Raw genomic sequence first — 19,760 nt, 5'->3', positions numbered from 1 at the left:
GCAAAGCAGGCTGTGGAGCGCGGAGGCTGCGAACGCCCTCTGGCTCCGCGACCCACCGGCCTCAGCTCCGGGCTGTGCAGCCCGCGAATGGGTACGGATCCCGACGGGGAGGAGGGGCTCAGCCGGCGGGGGGAAGGTGAGTCCTCGCGCTCGAAGCGAGGAGAAAGTTCCGAAGACTGGCCTTGGGTTGAGTCGCGCCAGATTCCCATCTTGGTCGCCCACCGCCTCCCCCCCCCACTAGCCCCCCAACACACATCAAAAATAAGCTTTGGCGGTCCGCATGGACAGGGCGAGGGGCATTTGTGATCTAAAAAACCACGAAGGAAAAACTGCATACAGGTTATCCCCAAAGCTTGTGGCAACCTTGGGATCCTGGCCTAGAGCAGACTCCCTGTGTGACTCTGGACAAGACCCTATTATTCTCTGGGCCTTGGTTTCACCTATCTGTACTATTAGAGGGTTGAATCAGACTATCTCCCAGGTGCTTCTACCGTGATTTTGTGTTTGAGTTTGGTGACATGCCTTGGTCTCCCAGAGTGTGGGTTACATGTGTGCAGAGGAAGATACGGGGAGAGGGACTGCGATATGAAATCAGTGTTTACATAAACAGTGGACCAGGGGTCCAGGGAAATAAGGTCCGGTTCCCCAGCTCTGCCTCTGTGTGATTTTGAGCAAGACACAACTCTGAGTCCCGGTTTCTTCATGGAAAATAATAGTTGGATATATGCTGCAATATATCAGTGACTATGACACTGGAAAGTTAAAAGAGAATTCTCTGAGTTATGTTTAGGGTGACCATTGGGTATCTCAAGGTGTTTGGAAAGCAAATTGGGGCAGAAATGCATCCTGGGATTCAGATTTAGGCCCAGTTCCATTAGGAACCGACAAGGACATCCAGAGCCATAATTGAGTTTATGGCTTTTGCAAGTTCTCTCCATTCCATCCTTTCCAGGCCTGAAATTGGATGGAGCAGGGAAAGGTTTGCTGTCGAGCAGTTTTAAAGGACCCTTATATTGTTGGGTCCTTAAAAAGCTTCTTGTCAAGAAGACTCTTCACCTTAGTATGCCTTTCATTCATTTCTTCATCCATTTAACAGATATTTCCTTTGCATCCATTCTCTGTCCAAGGCTATGCTTAAAGCACAAATAAAAAAATGAACAAGACAGTATTCCCTCCTCTCAAGTATATTACATGTTCACAATATAAACAGTGGAAGATAACTGAATAATATTTTCATTTCTTAGATCAGTCAACTCATAATAAATTACAACATGGACATTAAGTACATGTACTTTGTTCTCGAGATTTTAAAATGCCTTCGTACTGTATACAATATAATAAATTCTTAGCCTTAGTGGTGTAATCAATCACTCTGGTCGGGACAAAATTGGCTTCAGTTTAATATCCTCCATTCTCATATATATATATATATATATATATATATATATATATATATATACACATATATATATGTATATATATACATCCATCCATTTGTGTATGTTCTCTGTGTATATTTGTTACTTATGTTTAATATATGTGTGTTAAGACTAGTAGTAGTAAGGATGAAGTTGCTACTTTCAATATTGCAATCACTGTTAATCTAGCAATTATGTTAGTAACCATCATTCACTATCAACTGTTTGCCAGGGTGAACTGAGGGCTTTGTATGCACTACCTTTTGTAGAGATGCAGTATAGTATGCTGGTCAAGAGCAAGGCCTCTGGTGTCAGACTGCCTGGGTTCCAGTTTCAGCCCTGCCACTTTATTTGCAACTAATTTGTAAACTTGGGCAAGTTATTTAACATCTCTGTGCCTCACTTTTCGCATCTGCAAAATGAAGATAGTAACTATCTGTTTTAGAGGCTGTGGAATAGATTAAATGAATTAATAAACATAAAGCACTTAAAATAGTCCTTGGCACATTTTTTTTTAAAGATTTTTACTGGGGAATTGGGGGATGGGAACAGTGCTGGAGAATTGGGGGAAGGGGAACAGACAAGTTGCTGTCGTTTTGTTCTTCAGTCTAGTTGTGGAGGACGTTGCTTCCCTGGCCCAAGTTGGCACCATCATTGCGCTCTTCCCTGGCGAGGCAGATCAGTCGCAGGCTTCTGGCCGCTTACAGTGGCTGCTGGCCGCTCACGCTGGCTGCTGGCTACACATGGTAGCCCATGGCAACCCACTGCAGCAGGGGCTGCAGCCTACGACATTGCCATAGACTCACAGCAGCCCCGCTCCAGGTTGAGCTGTTGTTCAGCATCTTAGCTGTAGAGGTCAGTGTCGCTGGCCCTCATATGTGGGATTCGAACCGGGGCCCTCTGGTGTCCCAAGCCAGCTCTTAACCAACCCGCCACTCACCGACCCTCCTTGGCACATCTAAGTGCTATTTTTAATCTTCACAGAAGCCCAATTATAGAGTTATTATCCCATTTTACACATAGGAAACTGAGACTTAGAGAGGTTCAACAACTTACCCAAGGCCCCAAAAGCAATGTAATCAGACCTAGCCTTAATAGTTTGAATTCTTAAAAAATAGAGTTGTTAAAATGCAATAATACTGGTTTCTTCTTTGTGGATATTTATAATGGAAATTCTGGACTAGAAGGCAAGAGGTCTACCTAATTATAATTTTGAGTACATAGTGTTTCTGTCCTCATTCTCCAGGTTTTATATGTGATTTTGAAAAGCTCTTCCATCTCAAATTCTATGATTCATACTTATTAAAGTATTATTTTAAACAGGAGAAATTGCCTTTCTCACAAAAAACAGTAAGCTCTGAAGTAAGAAGTCACCTCTGATGATTTTTGAACAGAAGTACGAGTAAAATAAAAATATTTCATGATGCTTTTAAGTATATTCTTTTTGCACATTTAAAAATAGATGTATAATTAACATGGTACACTTTCTCTAATTATTAAAATGTACGAGTTATAAAATTTGGGAATTTTCTAAGCTATCTCTTTCTTTGTGAGGGAAAACTACACTTAAGTCTTTAATTAATATAGTCTGTTATTTAAGCTTGTAAATCTTTCATTGCAAACATATGCTTAGACAGAGAAGAGATTAACTTAAGCATCTTCTCACTAATTACAGAGGTTAAGAAGTGGCTGCCTGAACTATTTTGCAAAGAATAACCATTACAAAGCATTGAATACAGCAGTTCACCAAGAAGATCCTGTTGGTTTGGGGGTAAGTCATTCCAAGTTATCTTTTCATTAGAATGTCCCATGAATACTCTTCAAGGGGGAAGCATGGCTCTCTGAAGATACCAGCTAAGAATCTAATCAGTTTTTAGCAGAGCCTATCCATTTATAGCATCTGCAGTTTCCAGTGACCTAGATCTATGGATGGCATCTGTCCTTAGTTTGATGACAGTGTTGAAAAATGGGTTAAGCTGGCAGATGGGACACCCTACAACCTCTGTCTGTCTACAAACAATACAACATTCCAAGCTGTTTGCAAACTATCCTGGAATTTTTCCTGTCTGCACATCTGGTGCTTATTATAGAGAATCCTAGAGTGTCTGAACTGGAAGGGACCTCAGATTCACTACTTTACAACAAGTGTTTTGTCACACTGTGGGGACACTTAAGGGACAAAAATGAATATGACAGAGTCCTTCCTTTTAGGGAGAACATAGTCTACTAAAGGTCATTTAATCTGATGTCACATTTTATCAATGGGGACGCTGAGGTGCAGAGTGGGGAATGGAGGAACTCAGGGTTACATAGTGAGATGAGGCAAAGCTGGGGCTAGAGCCCCAGGGATCTTAATGCCACTCACAGTGTTCTTTTCATTGTACTGTGCATCTGTATTGGTTACCTATTCTTGGCAGGTGGTCAATTCTGGCAACTTCTCTTTATGTAGGCTGGAATTCTTCTGGAAAGTTCTATTTGTTAATGGTAATGAGATGATTGAGAATAGTTGGTGAGTGTTAGCTGCTGTTCTCCCTGTAGACTCTTCTTCCTAGGACTAGGCTGGTTGTACCCACAAGAAACTCATCGCCTAGAACTTGTTTAAGTAGAACCCCAGAAGAGATGGGGACAGGGTACTCCCACCTCCCTAGTTACTTCCCTCTACCCTCTGGCATCTCAGGGAACACAGAGGACACAGAGGAGCTGAGATTAGCCCCTAATCACATACCTTTAGTCCCAGCAGATGTCCACACTGGCTGCATCTTCCGGCTTCTCTTTTTTCTGTCTCTGTTTAACCAGTACAGGACCTGCACAAATTAGGTGCTTAGGTGTTTCCTGAATGAGTGTATGGATGAGCATCTGTCTTTCTCTTTAGTTCTAGCCTTGTTAATTCCTGGGGACAATATAAGCAAATCTGGAAAACATTTAATTCTTCGTATTTTAATATAGCATATCATGCATTATTGATATTATTTCAGTTCTAGGTCAGTGGTTCTCAAACTTTTTTGCCTCAGGACTCCTTTTCACTCTTAAAAATTATTGGGACCTCAAAGAGCTTTTGTATTAGTTTTGTTTTTGTTTATCTGCTAATGCTTTATTGTAGGGTGTATTCCCAGGGCCATAAGAGTGTGAGGCAGGGAAAGGAGGAAAAGCAGATGTATGCAATTAGTCTTTTTTCAAAAAAAAGGATATGTTTTTACATGACCATTGTCGGGGAGGAGCAAACTTTCCTTTACCCTCAAGGCTCTTTCGACTAGTCTAATAATCAAATAGACATGAGGCCGATTAGCAAGAGAAAATAAGCAAATTTAATACATACATATGTATGGGAACCCCTTATCCATGAGAGAGTCAGAGAGCCCACATGCAGGAGAGGTTCAGAGATGGAAAGGAGGATTGGAGTATATAAGACATCCTGAGCTAGGAATGAGGTAAGGTGCCACTGGGGTTTCAAAGGGTCCTTGCAGAATGATAAGAAAAGCAGATATTTAGTAAATAGAAGTTTGCCCTGCCCTGTAGATACATCAGAAGACGTTATCTCCGATAATCTCTCCTGGGCTAGGCCTCTAATTCAAGTTCTTCTAGGTAGTTAAAGGGAGGGCCAGAAGTTTCTCTTGAGCCTGCAGCTAAAGTTGCCTTTAGCTCAGAGTAATGTGCATACCGCTGAGGCACATCTTGGGGTGCCTCCTTCTGAATCCCCACGCCGTACTACCATCATTGTGCCTAACAGAATTAACGGTTTGTATTCTTTTTACTGAACAGGGAACACGGCTTTCAGCGGCCACAAAGTATGCTGCCACTCAGGTGCCATCTGAACCAAGCTCCTCCTCAGGTTTTGTGTAGGTTCTGTGCCGTGATGGGGAAATTGCAAAGCAAACTGAAACACAGCACTTATAAATACAGGTACTGCAGTCCTACCTTAGGATACCAAGTGTTATCATGCCCCACTAAAATTCTCTGCTAAACAAAGAGAAAGCTCAGAGCAAGCATTGATGACCTTCCCTGAACAGTTAGCTTGGTCTGTTTTCTTCTGGATAAGAAACAGTCAACTCAGTAGCTAGTGTCTGCAGCCACACAGAGAGGCACCCTGCATCTTTGGAATAATCTTTAAATGAGCAAAGACTCCTGGCTTCTTGGCTTCAGGATTCCCCTTTATCAGATTCAGTCATTCTGAGCATTTACAGGGTTAATAACAGCACTTCTGGCAATGTCAGTGGGTCTTCTTTCCCTTGTCCATCTTTCTCCTCAGCCTGGCCTGAATTGCTACCTTCGCTCCACCCTTCTTCCCCTTGCTCCACTGTGCACGCCCGTACCATTGGGCCTCTCATTTTCCATCCTCTCTTTAGCAGGCCTGATGGAATTATAGAAGACAGAATTCATACCAAAGCTTTTCAAGAGTATACCCCAGCTCACGTGGATACCGTCTCTGTTGTTGCTGCTCTGAACTCAGACCTTTGTGTCTCTGGAGGAAAAGATAAGGTGGGGTTTGCAGTGCTTCCCAGGGAACCAACTTATTGCAGAGAAGGGAAGAGGTGTGGGAAGGAAGTACTGGTTTTGCATTTCTGGCGGCAGTGTTGAGTCGAGTAAACATGGGCTTTAGAGTTCGACAGACTGGGTGTAAGTCCCCGCTCTGCCACTTCCTATCACTTTGGACAAGTCTTTTGAGTTTCTTGAGCTTCCGCCTCTTATCTATTAAATGGGAATAGTAATGCCAACCTCACAGAACACTTGTGAGGATTAAATGGTAAGATCCTTAGCATTATGCCAGGCCACCCACATGCTTTTTATAAATGACAAATGTTATTATTTCAGCCAATCCATTTTTACACCTATGCACAGACGCAGGAGTTAATTGTCAGCAAAAGGAGCCTTCTGGTCTCTTCTTTTATGCTGCTCTTTTGCCAAATCCCCACCTCGGTGTGCTTCGTGATTCCTCTCTTCTCTGTTTTTGTGCTTCCTCCAACTGTCACTTTGGATCTGGTTGCTTTCTCGCCCTCATATTTGGACCTATCATAGCCCTCACAGCTAGGATATTGGTAGTAAAAATGTTGATTTTTTTTTTTTTTTAGTAAATAATGCCTCTCATTTTCAATAGCCTTTTAGAACGTTCAAATTCCATTTTCACACTGTATTTCACTGATTCTCAGACGCACATGTCTTCCCATTTTAACACTCCTGAAATCAGTATGCTTCTACAAATTGATAATAAAGCATGGTATCATGATTTCTTAGTAGTATTTTATCTTAAAATCCATATCATCTTAGACATATGAAATATTATTTATGTGCTCCTCAGCTGTCGGGGTAGATGGGCAGGGATTAGCGTCTCCATTTTGCAGATTAAGAAACTAGGATTTACCTAGGTCAAGTGCTAACATGCTCCGAGACTGGGCCAGAGAATGCTTTTGAAATCCAGTTTAGGGGGAGAAATGCTTACAACAAAATATTAAAGTATACACCTGGAAAAAGGATGGAAAAAAAAATTAATGATTCTCTGTGGCAGATGGGATATGGATGATGTTTTTTGAAATAAAAAAAAAGTGCAGTGAGTTTCATAACAATGTGAATATACCTTACACTACTGAACTGTATACCTAAAAATGATTAAGATGGTAAATTTAAAAAAAAACAAAAACTAAACTAAAAGTACATTACAGTTAGGGAAGAAAACCTAATCCCATGTAGCAATCTCCTTCAGCATCTACAACAAGAACCTTAACCTGAATCAATTCCCCTTGGGGAGTGTTATCCAAAACCTATCAGTAAGGCTCAGAGGGGTGGCCTAGGAGCTGGGGAGAGACAGAGGAACAATCAGGAGGAAACAAAGAAACTCTAAGTTCACGATATGACAAGGGACACAATAGAACCCTAGAGCTTGATGCAAGTCCCTTGACAGAGAGGGAGAAATTAGGTAGAGAATGAAGTAAAGGTTTATTGTTTTAGTTAAATAAAAATATACAAAAATATTTTAGTTCAACTAAAATATACTAATGACTCTCTGCAGACAGTTGTGGCCTATGATTGGAAAACTGGAAACGTGGTGAAAAGGTTCAGAGGACATGAACGTGAAATCACCAAGGTAATTGTCAAATGATTATTATCATGGAGGGAATTTGGAGCTGAATAAAGGAATATCTAAAAGGTTCAGACAGTAAGAGTGATTGAATATTCAGTCTTAAGGAAATACGCCAGGGCTTTATTTGATACAGTGAAGTCCTACTCCAGCAAGAGTAGAGCGAACCACTCACTTAGCCATTGGTACAGGTATATTAGACATAATTTTTCTTTGTTATTAAGCCTTTAATAACTCAGATGATAAATATTATAGAGAGTAACTCTCCCTGACCGATCCTAACTCATCAGGGAGATGTACTGAATGAAGGCTTACTGTGCATTTACTATAGTTAGAAAAATGACAGAATCTCTTTAATTTTTTTTTTTTTTTTAGCTGAGCCATTCTGCCAACTGTTGGCAGCTCAGCTTGGGCTGAGAATCAAACTGCTGTTGCTCAGAGATCACACTCTTGAGTGAGCTCTTAACCAACTGAGCTACTCTGCCAGCCCTAGAATCTCTATGCTTAGGAATCTCCTAGTCTGCTTGGCGACATTTTTTTAAAAGCTAACAATAGTTAACTAAAAGTTAATTTGGGGGGTGATCGGTTAGCTCAGTTGGTTAGAGCATGGTGCTAATAACACCAAGGTTGCCAGTTCAATCCCTGCATGGACCACTGTGAGCTGCGCCCTCCTTAAAAAAATAATAAATAAAAAAAAATTAATTTGTTAAATAGCTTTACAGAGTAGAGTGAGTTTCCAGTAAATGATAGAGAAAGCTATTTTATATGCCTCTGCTCTCTGAAGTCCACCTAAATGAACCAAAAATTTAACTGCAAACTCCATCATGATGCAACTCTGCATGAGTTATGACCCCACAGCACAGAATGGGATATTTACCTGCCAGATGCAGTGCACTTTGAACCACACTTAGAACATCAGGCTCTAACACGCTTAACCCCAGGTCTTTTTCCCATTTTAAAGTCCAGTCCAGCAAGCACACCGGAGCTTTTTGTTTCTTGAGCAGATAGCCTGTGTTCACAAATCAAACCAGTTCTTCAGCGCCTCTCGGGACAGGATGGTCATGATGTGGGACTTGCATGGTTCCCCACAACCAAAGCAGCAGTTCTCTGGCCATGCCATGGTGGTCACTGGACTGGCTGTGAGTCCAGGTAAAGTACAGCAGAGCTCTTCCCAACACCATCCATTGTACTTTCTGAAAAGCCCTGTTTTAAGTCCGTCTCATGGACCATCTTCCTGCCATTGTTTCCAAAGACTCATCACAGCTGTGCACTGGCTCTCGGGACAACACCCTCCTCCTGTGGGATGTGGGGACCGGACAGTGTGTGGAGAGAGCTTCAGTCTCCAGGAACCTGGTACGAACTCAAACTTGCTACAGAGCAGGACAGCAGAAGGGAGCATGGGGTGAGGGACGGGGCCTGGGCGAGAGATCAGGAGACCCACAACCAGGCATTAGAGGCATGGGTCCTCATTACTGCTCACCCTTAACTCCCTGTCACACCTGGGCCTCTCAGGGTTGTCAGATTAAATGATCTCTTAAGGTCTTCTGCTCCAGAGAACGATTCTAATTTATATTGGAATTTTAAATGGTGTCCTTATTTAGTCCTTCAAAATATAGTTATTCTATTTCTTCTGTGGGCCAAACACTGTGCTGGGAGCAAGGTTAATGACTAAGGACACGGTCCCTGTCCTCCTGGAACTCACAGCTATGCTCCGTGTTCTGGATGTATAACATCATGCAGAGAAATAAGTATTACTGTTTGCTTTCTGTATAATTTGCTCTGTTTATGAAGCCAGTGTTTTCTGGTAGCAGACTGATATATAAACTCCACAGCCTTTGGGGTCAGTCATACCTGGGTTCAAATCATGGATCCATCACTTTTTAGCTGTGTTATCCTGAGAAAGTTTTTAGAGTCTCAATGCCATCATTTCTAAATGGAGAGAATTCTCTCTATCACCTGACATGGTAGATATTCCTTTAGTGGTCATCAATGTCAGTCATAGTCATCTTTTCCAATTCTGAAGACCACTGTTAATGGCAAGATGTGCTTACCCCATGCCCTCCACATTTGTGTGGGCGTTCCTGGAAGAAAAGAAAATCCTGTTACCTTGGGTTGTTTTGAAAACCGTTTCATGCCTGTCCAGCAGGGGGATGCAGGGATAAAGAGAAGGAACTCTCCCTGAACCCTGCTTGCCTTAGACTAGGGTTTCAGCGGTCCCACTTTAGAAGGGGCTGCTCCCCTTAGCTGCCACCAGCCAGCAGTTCTCTATGGCATGTTTGGGGTTCAAGCACTCTAAGAGTGCCTGCATGCACTTGGGTAATGACTACTGGCCCAGCCACTACCATGGGCGCTGATAATCTAGGAGATGCAAGTAGAACATGACTGGTGTGTATCTGCAAAACATAAAATCCCTCTAAGTCAAATTCCCTAGTTCAGCATCCTTGAGAAGTGGTGCAGAGATGCTATTTAGCACAGTTTACAGGAATTCCAGCAGAGGAATGACTTGGTATGGAGACATCTTGAAATTTTGCTTCTTCAAGGTCACTCACCTGTGCTGGGTCCCCAGAGAACCATATATACTACAGACTTCTGAAGATAAAACCATCAGGTGGGCTTACTGAGCAGCAGTGAAGGTGTTTCTGGTGAAGGTTTGTGGCTCCCATGCTCACACCGCTCCGTTCCCACTCTGTTTCCCTACATTGCTGTGCCCTTCCCAAGGCTTCTGCCCCTTGCTAGTGCTAGGCCTCTCTGATCTGGCCCACGGATCATCTGGGCAGAAGCTGAATGCCAGGGAGTCAGGCCAGGAAAAAGCCCTGTTCTGATTGGTTTCAAAGCAGCTGATTCTGCCCGCCCCTGCTGGGTGAACGTGTTCAGATTAACCTCAGGATTAGTTAGTTACTTGCTTGTCCCACCCCTTCAAGCTGCCTTGCTTTACTTGCTGCCCTTGCTTGGCTCCTGATGTTTTCAATCCCCAGCCCTCAGGTGAAGCCTTCCCTGGGCAAGCAGGGTCAGAGTCACCACCATCAGGGAAGTCAAGTGAAGTAAATTGTTCTTAGACTAGAAAGTGCAACTAGAAACTTTGGATCTTAGGAGAGATTCTACTAGAAAATGATAGGAATGAGACGAGGTAAAATACAACACTCCCCACTGGACCCCATGGCCCAGGTTGGCCAAGGCCTGTAAATCTTTTGAATCTGATTCTGGAATGATGACTGCTCCTCTGCATCATAATAAGTAGCTTTAAAAAAAGTTTTTTTTTAAAAAAATAACCTCTTGTCTGTTGAAAGCAGTATCCCAAAGGACCAAATTAACAAATTAACTTGTATAATTAAGATGCTTGGTCTAAATTCCTATTAACTAGATCTCAAAATAGAAAGAACTCAGGTGGTATATGGTTCCTTCCTGCCAGCTTTGGAGTCGCTGAGATTGATCTGGTTCATGCTGCTGTTTTTAGGTAAATCACGACATTCTATTCTAACTGGCTGAAGCAACAAAGCACCAAGACATTTTTGTTCACAGGCGATTATAGATGTATTTCAGACACATTTACGACAAACTCATTTCCTGCTGTAATTTCTTTCAGATTATGGGATAGTCGGGGGCTGCAGGTGGCTCATATATTTCCCACAAAGCAACACATTCAGACCTACTGCGAAGTCAGTGAGGATGGACACAAGTGTATCTCCTGCAGCAACGGCTTTGGAGGAGAAGGCTGTGAAGCCACGGTGAGAGCGTGTGGGGTCCAAGTGTCTGGTTGCTAATGAGCAAATGCCTGTACTGGGCTACACAGGCAGGTCTACTAATGGCTCAGGCCTATTCCATGTGCATGTTGTAAGTGATTCTTTGCATTCCAGATGCTTCATTCAAGAAACAACCAATAGCCTAGGGCTCTCTGACTTGATCATAGGAAAGAGGAATGGGATGAAAGTCTAGATAGGAAGGTGCTGTCACAGAACCAGCCTGCTCATGTCCCTCCTCCCAGCAGAGCTTAGAAAGGGGAAGAACTATTTGAAGAACTGAGTGTTTCCTGTTGTACATGTGATCACAGTAAAGAGGTTCAAGCTCTATAGGAAGTTGGAGCTCCGGGGTTGGTTGAGGGCCCACTCCACCCCTTACCCATATGCCCTTCCTTCCAGTTGACATTGGGATAGATTGCCTAGGCTCCTCCAAAGTACCTTAGATTCCTAATTGTAGAATATCAGTTAAAAGGGTTATCTATTCTCCAAACAGAACTACAGCTCCCATTTTATCAAACATTTATTAAGTGCTAGGCACTGGGCTGAGCACATTACATGCATTTATCTCATTGAATCCTTAAAACAACCTTGTGATTTAAGTTCATTATAATTCCCATTTTACAGATGAGGAGATAGAGGCAGGGCAAGTTGAACTCTCTTGTACAAGACCACACCTCTCGGAGGTGGTACGTCAAGGTGTTCAATCGCAGGCTGTTGATGTAGCATCTCTTCTCCAAGCTGAGCGTTTCCAGCTCCTACAACTCTTCCTTAGATGACATACGGCCCACCGATTTCGTTATTTTTTGGACACAGTTCAGCTTGTTCTCCTCTCTGAACATTACTCTCCAGGTGTGGTCTGATCTATATCAGCAAAAGTGGGACTGGCGGGATTGGCGCCTTCCTTGTTGTAGACTCTAGTCCACATGTACCAAGGGCCAGTGAGTAGCCATTAAACCAGAAGGTCTGTGCCTATATGTACTTATGAGAAGGTGCTCCTAACTCTGGGGTCTCCACAGGATACCAAAAGGCTGGTTTAAGGCAGCTCTGGAGCTGTCACAGAAAGTAGGCAACCCCATACTGTCCCGTCATGCAGCAGGACTTGGAGCTTCACCTCCCTAACCATGATGGTAGTGACGAAGGTAGCAACCCTTCTGACACACCTTCACCAGGGTTGTTTGAGACAATTATTGCTTAAAATAATCACTGGATGGATGGATGGATGGATGGATGGATGGATGGATGGATGGATGGGTGGTTGGGGTGTGGATGGGATGGATGAAGATAAGGGGTGGCTACATGAGTAAGTGGAGGGAGCAGGTGGGTCACGAGAGGGTGGGGAGATGGATATCAATGAATGAAGTATGTGTGAAGCTGGAGAAATGTGTATGTACGAGCTAGCCTATGTCATTCCTTTGCAGCTGTGGGACCTAAGGCAGACGCGGACCAGAATGTGTGAGTATAAGGGGCATTTCCAGACTGTGGCATCCGGTGTCTTTCTACCAAGAGCCTTGGCCTTGATGCCTGTCATTGCTACCTCATCACATGACTGCAAGGTGAAGATTTGGAACCAGGATACTGGAGGTAAGGAACTTGCTGTTAGTACATCTCAAAGATATAGGAAGTCCTAAAGGCTTCCTTAAAACTTTCTTTCCATTGCTCAGCAAAGCCACCCATGTCTTGCCATTGTCCAGTCCCCTGGTGGTCAAGAGATGACACCAAGATACCAGAATCTCTGCTCAACCTCTGGCTAGAAGCTCTCACCACGTCACTGCTGGTACCATGCTGTACACACCCACTCCTGAGAGCTCAAATATATTTAGCTCTTATATTCATTCTACCTGATGCTCCTCATCAGGTTTTAATGTGTGATGCTCATAATGTTTGGGGGAAAACCCCAGGAATTTCCATTTTTAAATTAATTTGTCAAGGACTAAAATAAGAGCCTCGGCTCTTAGTGGTGTGAAGTAGAGTAAGGATAGCTTCAGAAAGACCCTGCCCTGTGTTCACTCTGCTGCTAAGGTCTGAGATCACAGTAAGGTCATGACACGTCAAAGAAAAAGATGTTTTAGGGAACACAGCTCCCCAGAGTTCTCGATGCAGTGTGCTGGACCCAGCTCCTCCTGGCTGATTGTGAAATATTCAGGAATATTTAATAAGATGATAGTGGAAGCATTTATACCACAAAATCTGGTAAATGCTATGAATAAAGGCTGTTGGCTTTTTCCTTCCAGAAAGCTGATTTACCAGCGCCCCAGTGCCTCCATGCTATTCTGTCCTGGACACGGGATTCTGCCAGACACAGGAATAGCATTAGAGAACCTCAAACCAAATCCCTCCTACAGTAAGCTTCCAGAAACTCAACTCCCAGCAGAGGAGGCTAGGGTGGTTCCCTCAGAGAAAAGATGTGGGGTCATGTCAAGTGGCATATAAGCCAGACTTTCATAGTAAGGACAGCCCTGCTGTACCCTCACCTGCAGCTGCCTTCTCCAGCCACCCAGGTATAGCACTCGTGGGAGGTGGGGGGAGGGGGAAAGGTTTCTAGATTCAATGATCATAAACCCGACGCCAGGGAACACAAGGTCTGAAGGGCTGCCCTGCCCATCAGATGTATGCCTGCCGTTCTGAGAAGGCTCCGAGATGCGGATGGAGGGAGACTGGATAAGCTGGAAGCCCCCGGACTGCCCGTTAGGGTCCCCATTGTCTTCTGTCTTGAAGGGAGCAAGACGAGGGGAAGCCAGCAGCTGAAGATGAGCATCTTCGTTTTCCTCTGCCCTGGTCCTGCTTTATTCTAAGGGCAAGTAACAGAGGGCACCTTGTTAGCACGTCCTTACTGGTGAGGCCCAGGCATCTGAACATGCTTCCCAGTGATGTGTGTCCATCCTACTTGGTCCGCGCGCCATTCTCCATAGTTGAAGTCTTGGGGTTGACCCAAGTTCTGACTTCCCCGCTGGTGCATTCCTCTGAAGCATGCGGTGCCTCTCTCGTCTGGGTTAGACGCATGTAGCACATGTTTTAATTATTAATATGTGGCTTGCTCACAAGGACATTGCGTTTCATGATGTTGCACTCTTGGCCTAAGCTGCTGGTTTCCCCTTGCTTCCCCAGCCTGCCTGTTCACCTTGTCGCTGGATGGATCAGGACCTTTGAATTCCCTGGCCGTTGGCGACACCATCTCCTTATTGTGTGCAAGTTTCCGCAGAGGAATTCACTTACTCAGGGTGGACCACAGCCCAGGACTGGAGCTGCGGGAAGTGGCAGCATTCTGAGACCAAGAGATGTTTGCTGGACAATGTCGTCCCACAGCCCCTCCTTTCTCAGTGTGGCTTTGTGGCTTTCCATATTATCTTGGGGGGAGGGCGATGTGGGGCTCATGCTCCTTGCTTAGGTTCACTTAGAAAGTACTATGTCAGTGTTAGAAATCAATTTAAGTCCAGTGGTTCAAAATCAGGTGCAGAGTTTAGAAACATGGACTAAACATAAGGTTCTCAATTTAAGTTAAATCCAAATGAAATTTTTAGTGAGCTTTTGGGACTGCTCTTTCAAAGAAACAAACAAATTTATGGCTCAAAATGATGACCTATAGGTATAAGGGTGATAGGCCTCTGTCTGTAAGAGTCAGAACACAGCGATTGAGTCTATTGAACTGACTTTTTTGATGTCTCCGCAAAAGAAAAAAATGCAAGGGGAAGAGAATGTCTGTTTTGGTTGCCTCGAAATGATCTAGGTGGGAAAGAATAGTGCAGCTCCATAGAGGAAATAGATTGTAGACATAAGCGCCAATCACTGCTCCTCAGCAATGTGAAGAATGGAAGTTAGGACAAGAAAGCAAAACCTTGGCTTCTGCTCAAAACAGCAGCAGAGAGGGAGGTGGCGGCAAATTCCTGCCAGGTCTTGGTACCTTCCTAGACCGGTGCAGAGGTTGCATGAAAATAGGACCTGGGATGGCTTGAAGAGGCTGTAACAGTAGAACATACAGAAAAATATAGAGCCCGGACTCAACCGTGCCGGTCACTGAGCCCCCCTAAATGAGGAGGGGCAGGGCGCTCAGGTCTGCCTGTGTGGCCCCCAGGAGATCCGTCCCCACCTGGTGCTCACAAGCCCATTTTCCTCCAGGGAAAATAGAGCCCTCCTGCCTTGAGCAAGCCCATGGATCAGGCACCTGAGGCCGGGGGATTTCCTTTCTGATGAGTCTCAGCCAAGGAGAGATTTTGCCTTTGTCCCCTCTGGCCCCTGCCTGTCCGGTACCAGTGGCTGACAGCCATCTTCCTGTCCCCCTCCTGCTCCTCCTTAGGCCACCCACCTCGTGCCATTCCCACTGACTGGGGGAGGAGAACCTGAAGCTACTGCAAAGCGTCAGACCTGAGTTTGAATCTCTAGCTAGGTCTCCATTTAGCTGGATGACCTTGGGCAAGTTATAAAATCTCAGTTTCCTTGCTTACTCTATGGGGCTCATAATCATACATCGCTCACAGGGCTGTTGGGAGACTGCACAGAACTGTATTAAATGCCATAGCAGGGTAGCTTATAAATGGTAGCCATTGTTACATACTGCCCTCTCTGTCCAGACTGGGTGCTCTCTTTTCCACATGAAACATTTACTATGTCTTCATTCTCCTTAGATCTTATTTTCTAAGCCTTTAGCCACTGCTCAGCTTCCCTTTGATTTCTTAAGTTATGGATCTTTGCACTCTGGAAGGACAAAGGGGTAGTGGGAGTGGAAGCTACTCCATTGAGCACCTGCAGGTGGCTGAATACATGTATTCTCACTATAATCTCATTGTTATTCCCATTTCACAGCTGAGGAAGCTGAGGCCCAGGGACATCCAGTCCTTTGCCCAAGGTCACACACATAGGTATGAAGGGAAAGAACTGAGATCTGAACCTGGGTCTGCCTGACTCCAAGCCAGAATACTTGCCTCCCTTTCCCTTTGCCTTTGCATGATGTCACAAAGTTCGTTTTAGAAATTTAGGGACCATGACATTATGTATTTTCTAGACCAGCTACTAACTCTTTGGCTCCAAGGAGATCTTCCTGGCCGGACACCCAGGAGGAGTAGACAGGTGTCTCAGGGGAAGTCCTAGAGTATCCCAAGCTAGTAGTGCTACAGCTGATCCTTTCTTTTAGAAGGAAGACGGACAGTAAGTCAGAAAAGTCAAGGGAGTGGATTGCGAGGGGACCCTGCAGTGAGAGGGAACATACCCGGGAGAAAATAGCAGGCCTCTGATGAATTAGCAGGGTTCTAGTACCAATAAAATTGTTTCCCTAAACTCTACACGTGTGCTTGATGTGTAAATTCCTTATCTGTGCATTTTAAGTGGAAAATAGATTAATAAATGCCAGTGTTTTTATAGGACTTTTAAATGTTATATATCCTAAACCGATACTCACAGCACCTAAGATACAGGCTGCTAAAATGCACTAATTCGTTCATTGAACACTTCATTTCAGAGGCTGCCCCTCTAAAATCATATTAAGGAATTTTCCAAAGACAATTGACTTTGCTTCTGGAAAGTGGATAAGCCTTTGGAACCTGGCCAATTATATGTTTAAAATTTAAGTAAATTTGTATATTTATATATTTATAATTTAAATATATTTATTATTTAAGGAAATGAGTGATGAGTATTAACCTTTATTTTGACACAGGAATTATAAATATAAAACTCAGGTCACTTGGTGTTTTTAATCTTTTAGAACTGAGAAAAGAGACCTTAGCTAATAATGAATAGCCTTTGAAAATATAATTACTAAAGGACAGCTTCATCGTAAAAAATGCAGCAGACTGGTAGTTGTTTCCCGAAATTGGGATTTGTTTTTTCCTTGGCACAGGCTGCCTAGCTAAGGCTACATGGCCAGCGAAGCATGGCCATGAGGTAAGTTCTCGTCAGTGGGTGGTGAGGGGAAGTGATGTGCGTAACTTCCATCTTATTAGCTTGAAAGGAACCTACTTGTCCAGGATTACCCCTCTGAGTCCCTTCCCACTGGTCAGAATGCAGACTGCCAGTAACAACTTCAACTAGTGTGATGAAGACGATAACAAGGCAGCAAGACAGAAGGAACCTGGGGCCCCGTAAAACCTCAAGGAGCTGGGCTGCTCCTACAGCCTGACCAGCTGGACTGTGACCTGAAAGAGCAATGAAGGGCTGGCTGAGTGGCTCAGTTGGTTAAGAGCTTGCTCAAGAGCATGAGCTCTGAGCAACAGCAGTTCAATTCCCAGCCCGAGCTGAGCTGCTGCTGAGCTGCCAACAGGTGGCAGGATGGCTCAGCTAAAAATAATAATAATAATTATAGCCGCTGCTACTGAAAGAGGAATGAACTTCATTCCTTTTAATCTATTGTATGTTTTCTTGACTTCTAATTCAAGTATGCAGTCATAAACCGTTTCAGACATCTTACGTTTATAGCTTGCTGAATTTTCATAGACAACACATTCTAGTAACCAGCTCCGAGGTGAAGAAGTATCATATATCCAGGAAGCCAGATGCCCCCCTCATACTCCCAGGTCTACCTGCCAAGGAATTTGTAACAGCATAAATTGCTTTTGTCTGCTGTTCTACTTTATATGAATGGAATCAAACTGTGCTGTAGTAGATGGAAAATATAACAACAAATTCCTCCCATCTCTGTATACCTGACCCTTTGCAATGTGACTTCTAATCAATAGGTAGGATCTATTTCCCCTCCCCTTGAATCTGCACTGACCTTTTGACTTGGTTTGACAGATAGAATCCAGGGGAATGAACGCTATGCAATTTGTGAGGCTGGGCCTTCAGAGGTTTCGCAACTTCACTTTTACCCTCTTGGAATGCTGCTCTGAGATCTCCATGTCAGGGAGGGGACCTGGGCCACATGGAGAAGAACCGAGCACCACCAGATGTGTGAACAAGGTCACCTTGGACCTCCAACTCTGCCAAATGTGCAGCCGAATGTCGCCACAGATGAAATCAGAAAAGAAACCGCGCAGCTATGGCACACAATCATAGGTAGTTTGTCATGCAGCAACAGATTTAAGTGACACAAGTATGTGTTCTTGTCCAGGCTTCCTTTGCTCATCATGTTTGTGAGATCGATTCATACTGTTGCATGTAGTTGAATATCATCCCTTCTCATTGCTGCATGGTATTCTAATGTGACACAATATTATAATTTACCCATTTAACTACTGATGGTCTAGCTTCTAGTTTGGGGCTCTTACAAACAGTGCTGCTATGAACATTCTACTAATACGTCATATGGTGACGCATGCATGCATTTGAGTTCATTACGTAACTAGTGGAGGCCTCTCGGGGCTGTCACATAACTTGCATGATCAGCTTTAGCAGATACCACCTCTTTTCCAAAAAGGTTGTCCCAAGTCACAGTCCCACCTGCTGGCAGGAGAATTCACAGACTTTCAGTGGTTTCTTGCTGAAACTGTGTGCTCTTAAACTTTGCAACCCTCAGTTTTAAAGATGAGCACGTACTAGGGAAGTGTTAACCATGAGGCAACATCAGAAAGAAGCTGGACCAACTGGTTTTGATGCCTATCTTTCTTCCTGACACTTCTGGTTAAAAGGCCAGAATGGAACAATAAAACCTTATATGTACACAGTGCTCTATATTTTACCTGCTACTTTCACAATCATGATTTCATCTGAGTCTTCCAATAAGAAAACACTATAAAAGAGGCAGTGTGGAGATTATTACTTCTACAGAGAAGGAAGGTGACTTGCCAAAGGTCACACAGCATGTGGCAGAGCCCAGATGAGAGCCCAGGTCTTTGGATATGGAGACTGGCTCTTCCCACCAAAGCCCTCTACTTTCAGTGGCATTGTCCTGGTGCTGGTGGGTACAGAAGCTGACGGGAGAGGGCAGATAGGACGTATTTGTACCTATGGAATAAGTGACATAGCTTAAACACCACAAACACAAGGAGCGTCCAACTCATTCCCAGATGTTATCTCCCCAGGGTCTGGAACACAGCGTCCTGCTTATTCAAGATTTTGCACACAGCAAATTGAAAAGCCGTGATTTGGGGTGACAGAGATGGGTGTCAGCTAGCACCGCATGTCCACAGGCTGGACTCTCTCAGTCCAGCCGGAAATAGCCTTTTGGAAACCGGCCAGTTTCACATGACTAATAACCATGCAGACATTTAAAATGAAGCTACACAGAATGCTGTCCTTAACTCACCCTAAGTGAAAAACACAGGTAGCAAAACAGCACCATGCAGCATTGTCTCATTCTGGTAAAAATACATCTGCACATATGTCTATACGTTCATAGATAAAGATCTGGAAGAAGTAGAGCCAAAATGTTAACAGTGTTTTCTCTGGGTATTAACTTGAAAGATCAATTTATTTTCTATTTTATGCCTTTCTGTATTTTTTTTTTTGCCATGAGGATGAATCAGTTTCATTTTTAAAACTTACTTATTGTTGAAATAGATAATGCGTTCACATAGTCAGAAGGTAATCCAGTCGTCTCCCGCTCACCCACGTCGGCCTCTATCTGGCTCCCTCCAGAGGTAACCGGTGTTGTCAGCATCTAGTATA

The 19,760-nt window shown here is 43.9% G+C and overlaps 1 protein-coding gene across 6 annotated transcripts; it reads left to right on the top strand.

The window, feature by feature from the left end:
• WDR31 (WD repeat domain 31) lies at positions 1-16,498 on the top strand. Of its 6 annotated transcripts, XM_019635868.1 has the most exons (12): positions 1-136; positions 3,094-3,189; positions 5,178-5,318; positions 5,762-5,894; positions 7,420-7,494; positions 8,493-8,637; positions 8,741-8,841; positions 10,029-10,096; positions 11,072-11,213; positions 12,644-12,806; positions 13,941-14,019; positions 14,331-14,415. In XM_019635868.1, the coding sequence occupies exons 3-11, from the start codon at positions 5,206-5,208 to the stop codon at positions 14,015-14,017; spliced, it is 1,017 nt and encodes a 338-aa protein (XP_019491413.1). In that variant the 5' UTR covers positions 1-136; positions 3,094-3,189; positions 5,178-5,205; the 3' UTR covers positions 14,018-14,019; positions 14,331-14,415. The 6 variants fall into 6 exon arrangements, with proteins under 6 accessions (XP_019491413.1, XP_019491411.1, XP_019491412.1 ...); XM_019635866.1 differs by lacking the exon at positions 13,941-14,019 and having other exon boundaries at positions 1-91; positions 14,331-16,498; XM_019635867.1 differs by lacking the exon at positions 13,941-14,019 and having other exon boundaries at positions 5,765-5,894; positions 14,331-16,498.
• Positions 16,499-19,760: the final 3,262 nt, after the last annotated feature.

Source organism: Hipposideros armiger, unplaced genomic scaffold (assembly GCF_001890085.2).
Source record: "Hipposideros armiger isolate ML-2016 unplaced genomic scaffold, ASM189008v1 scaffold_24, whole genome shotgun sequence".
Taxonomy (NCBI): Eukaryota; Metazoa; Chordata; class Mammalia; order Chiroptera; family Hipposideridae; genus Hipposideros; species Hipposideros armiger.
This window is presented reverse-complemented; position numbering and strand designations above follow the sequence as displayed.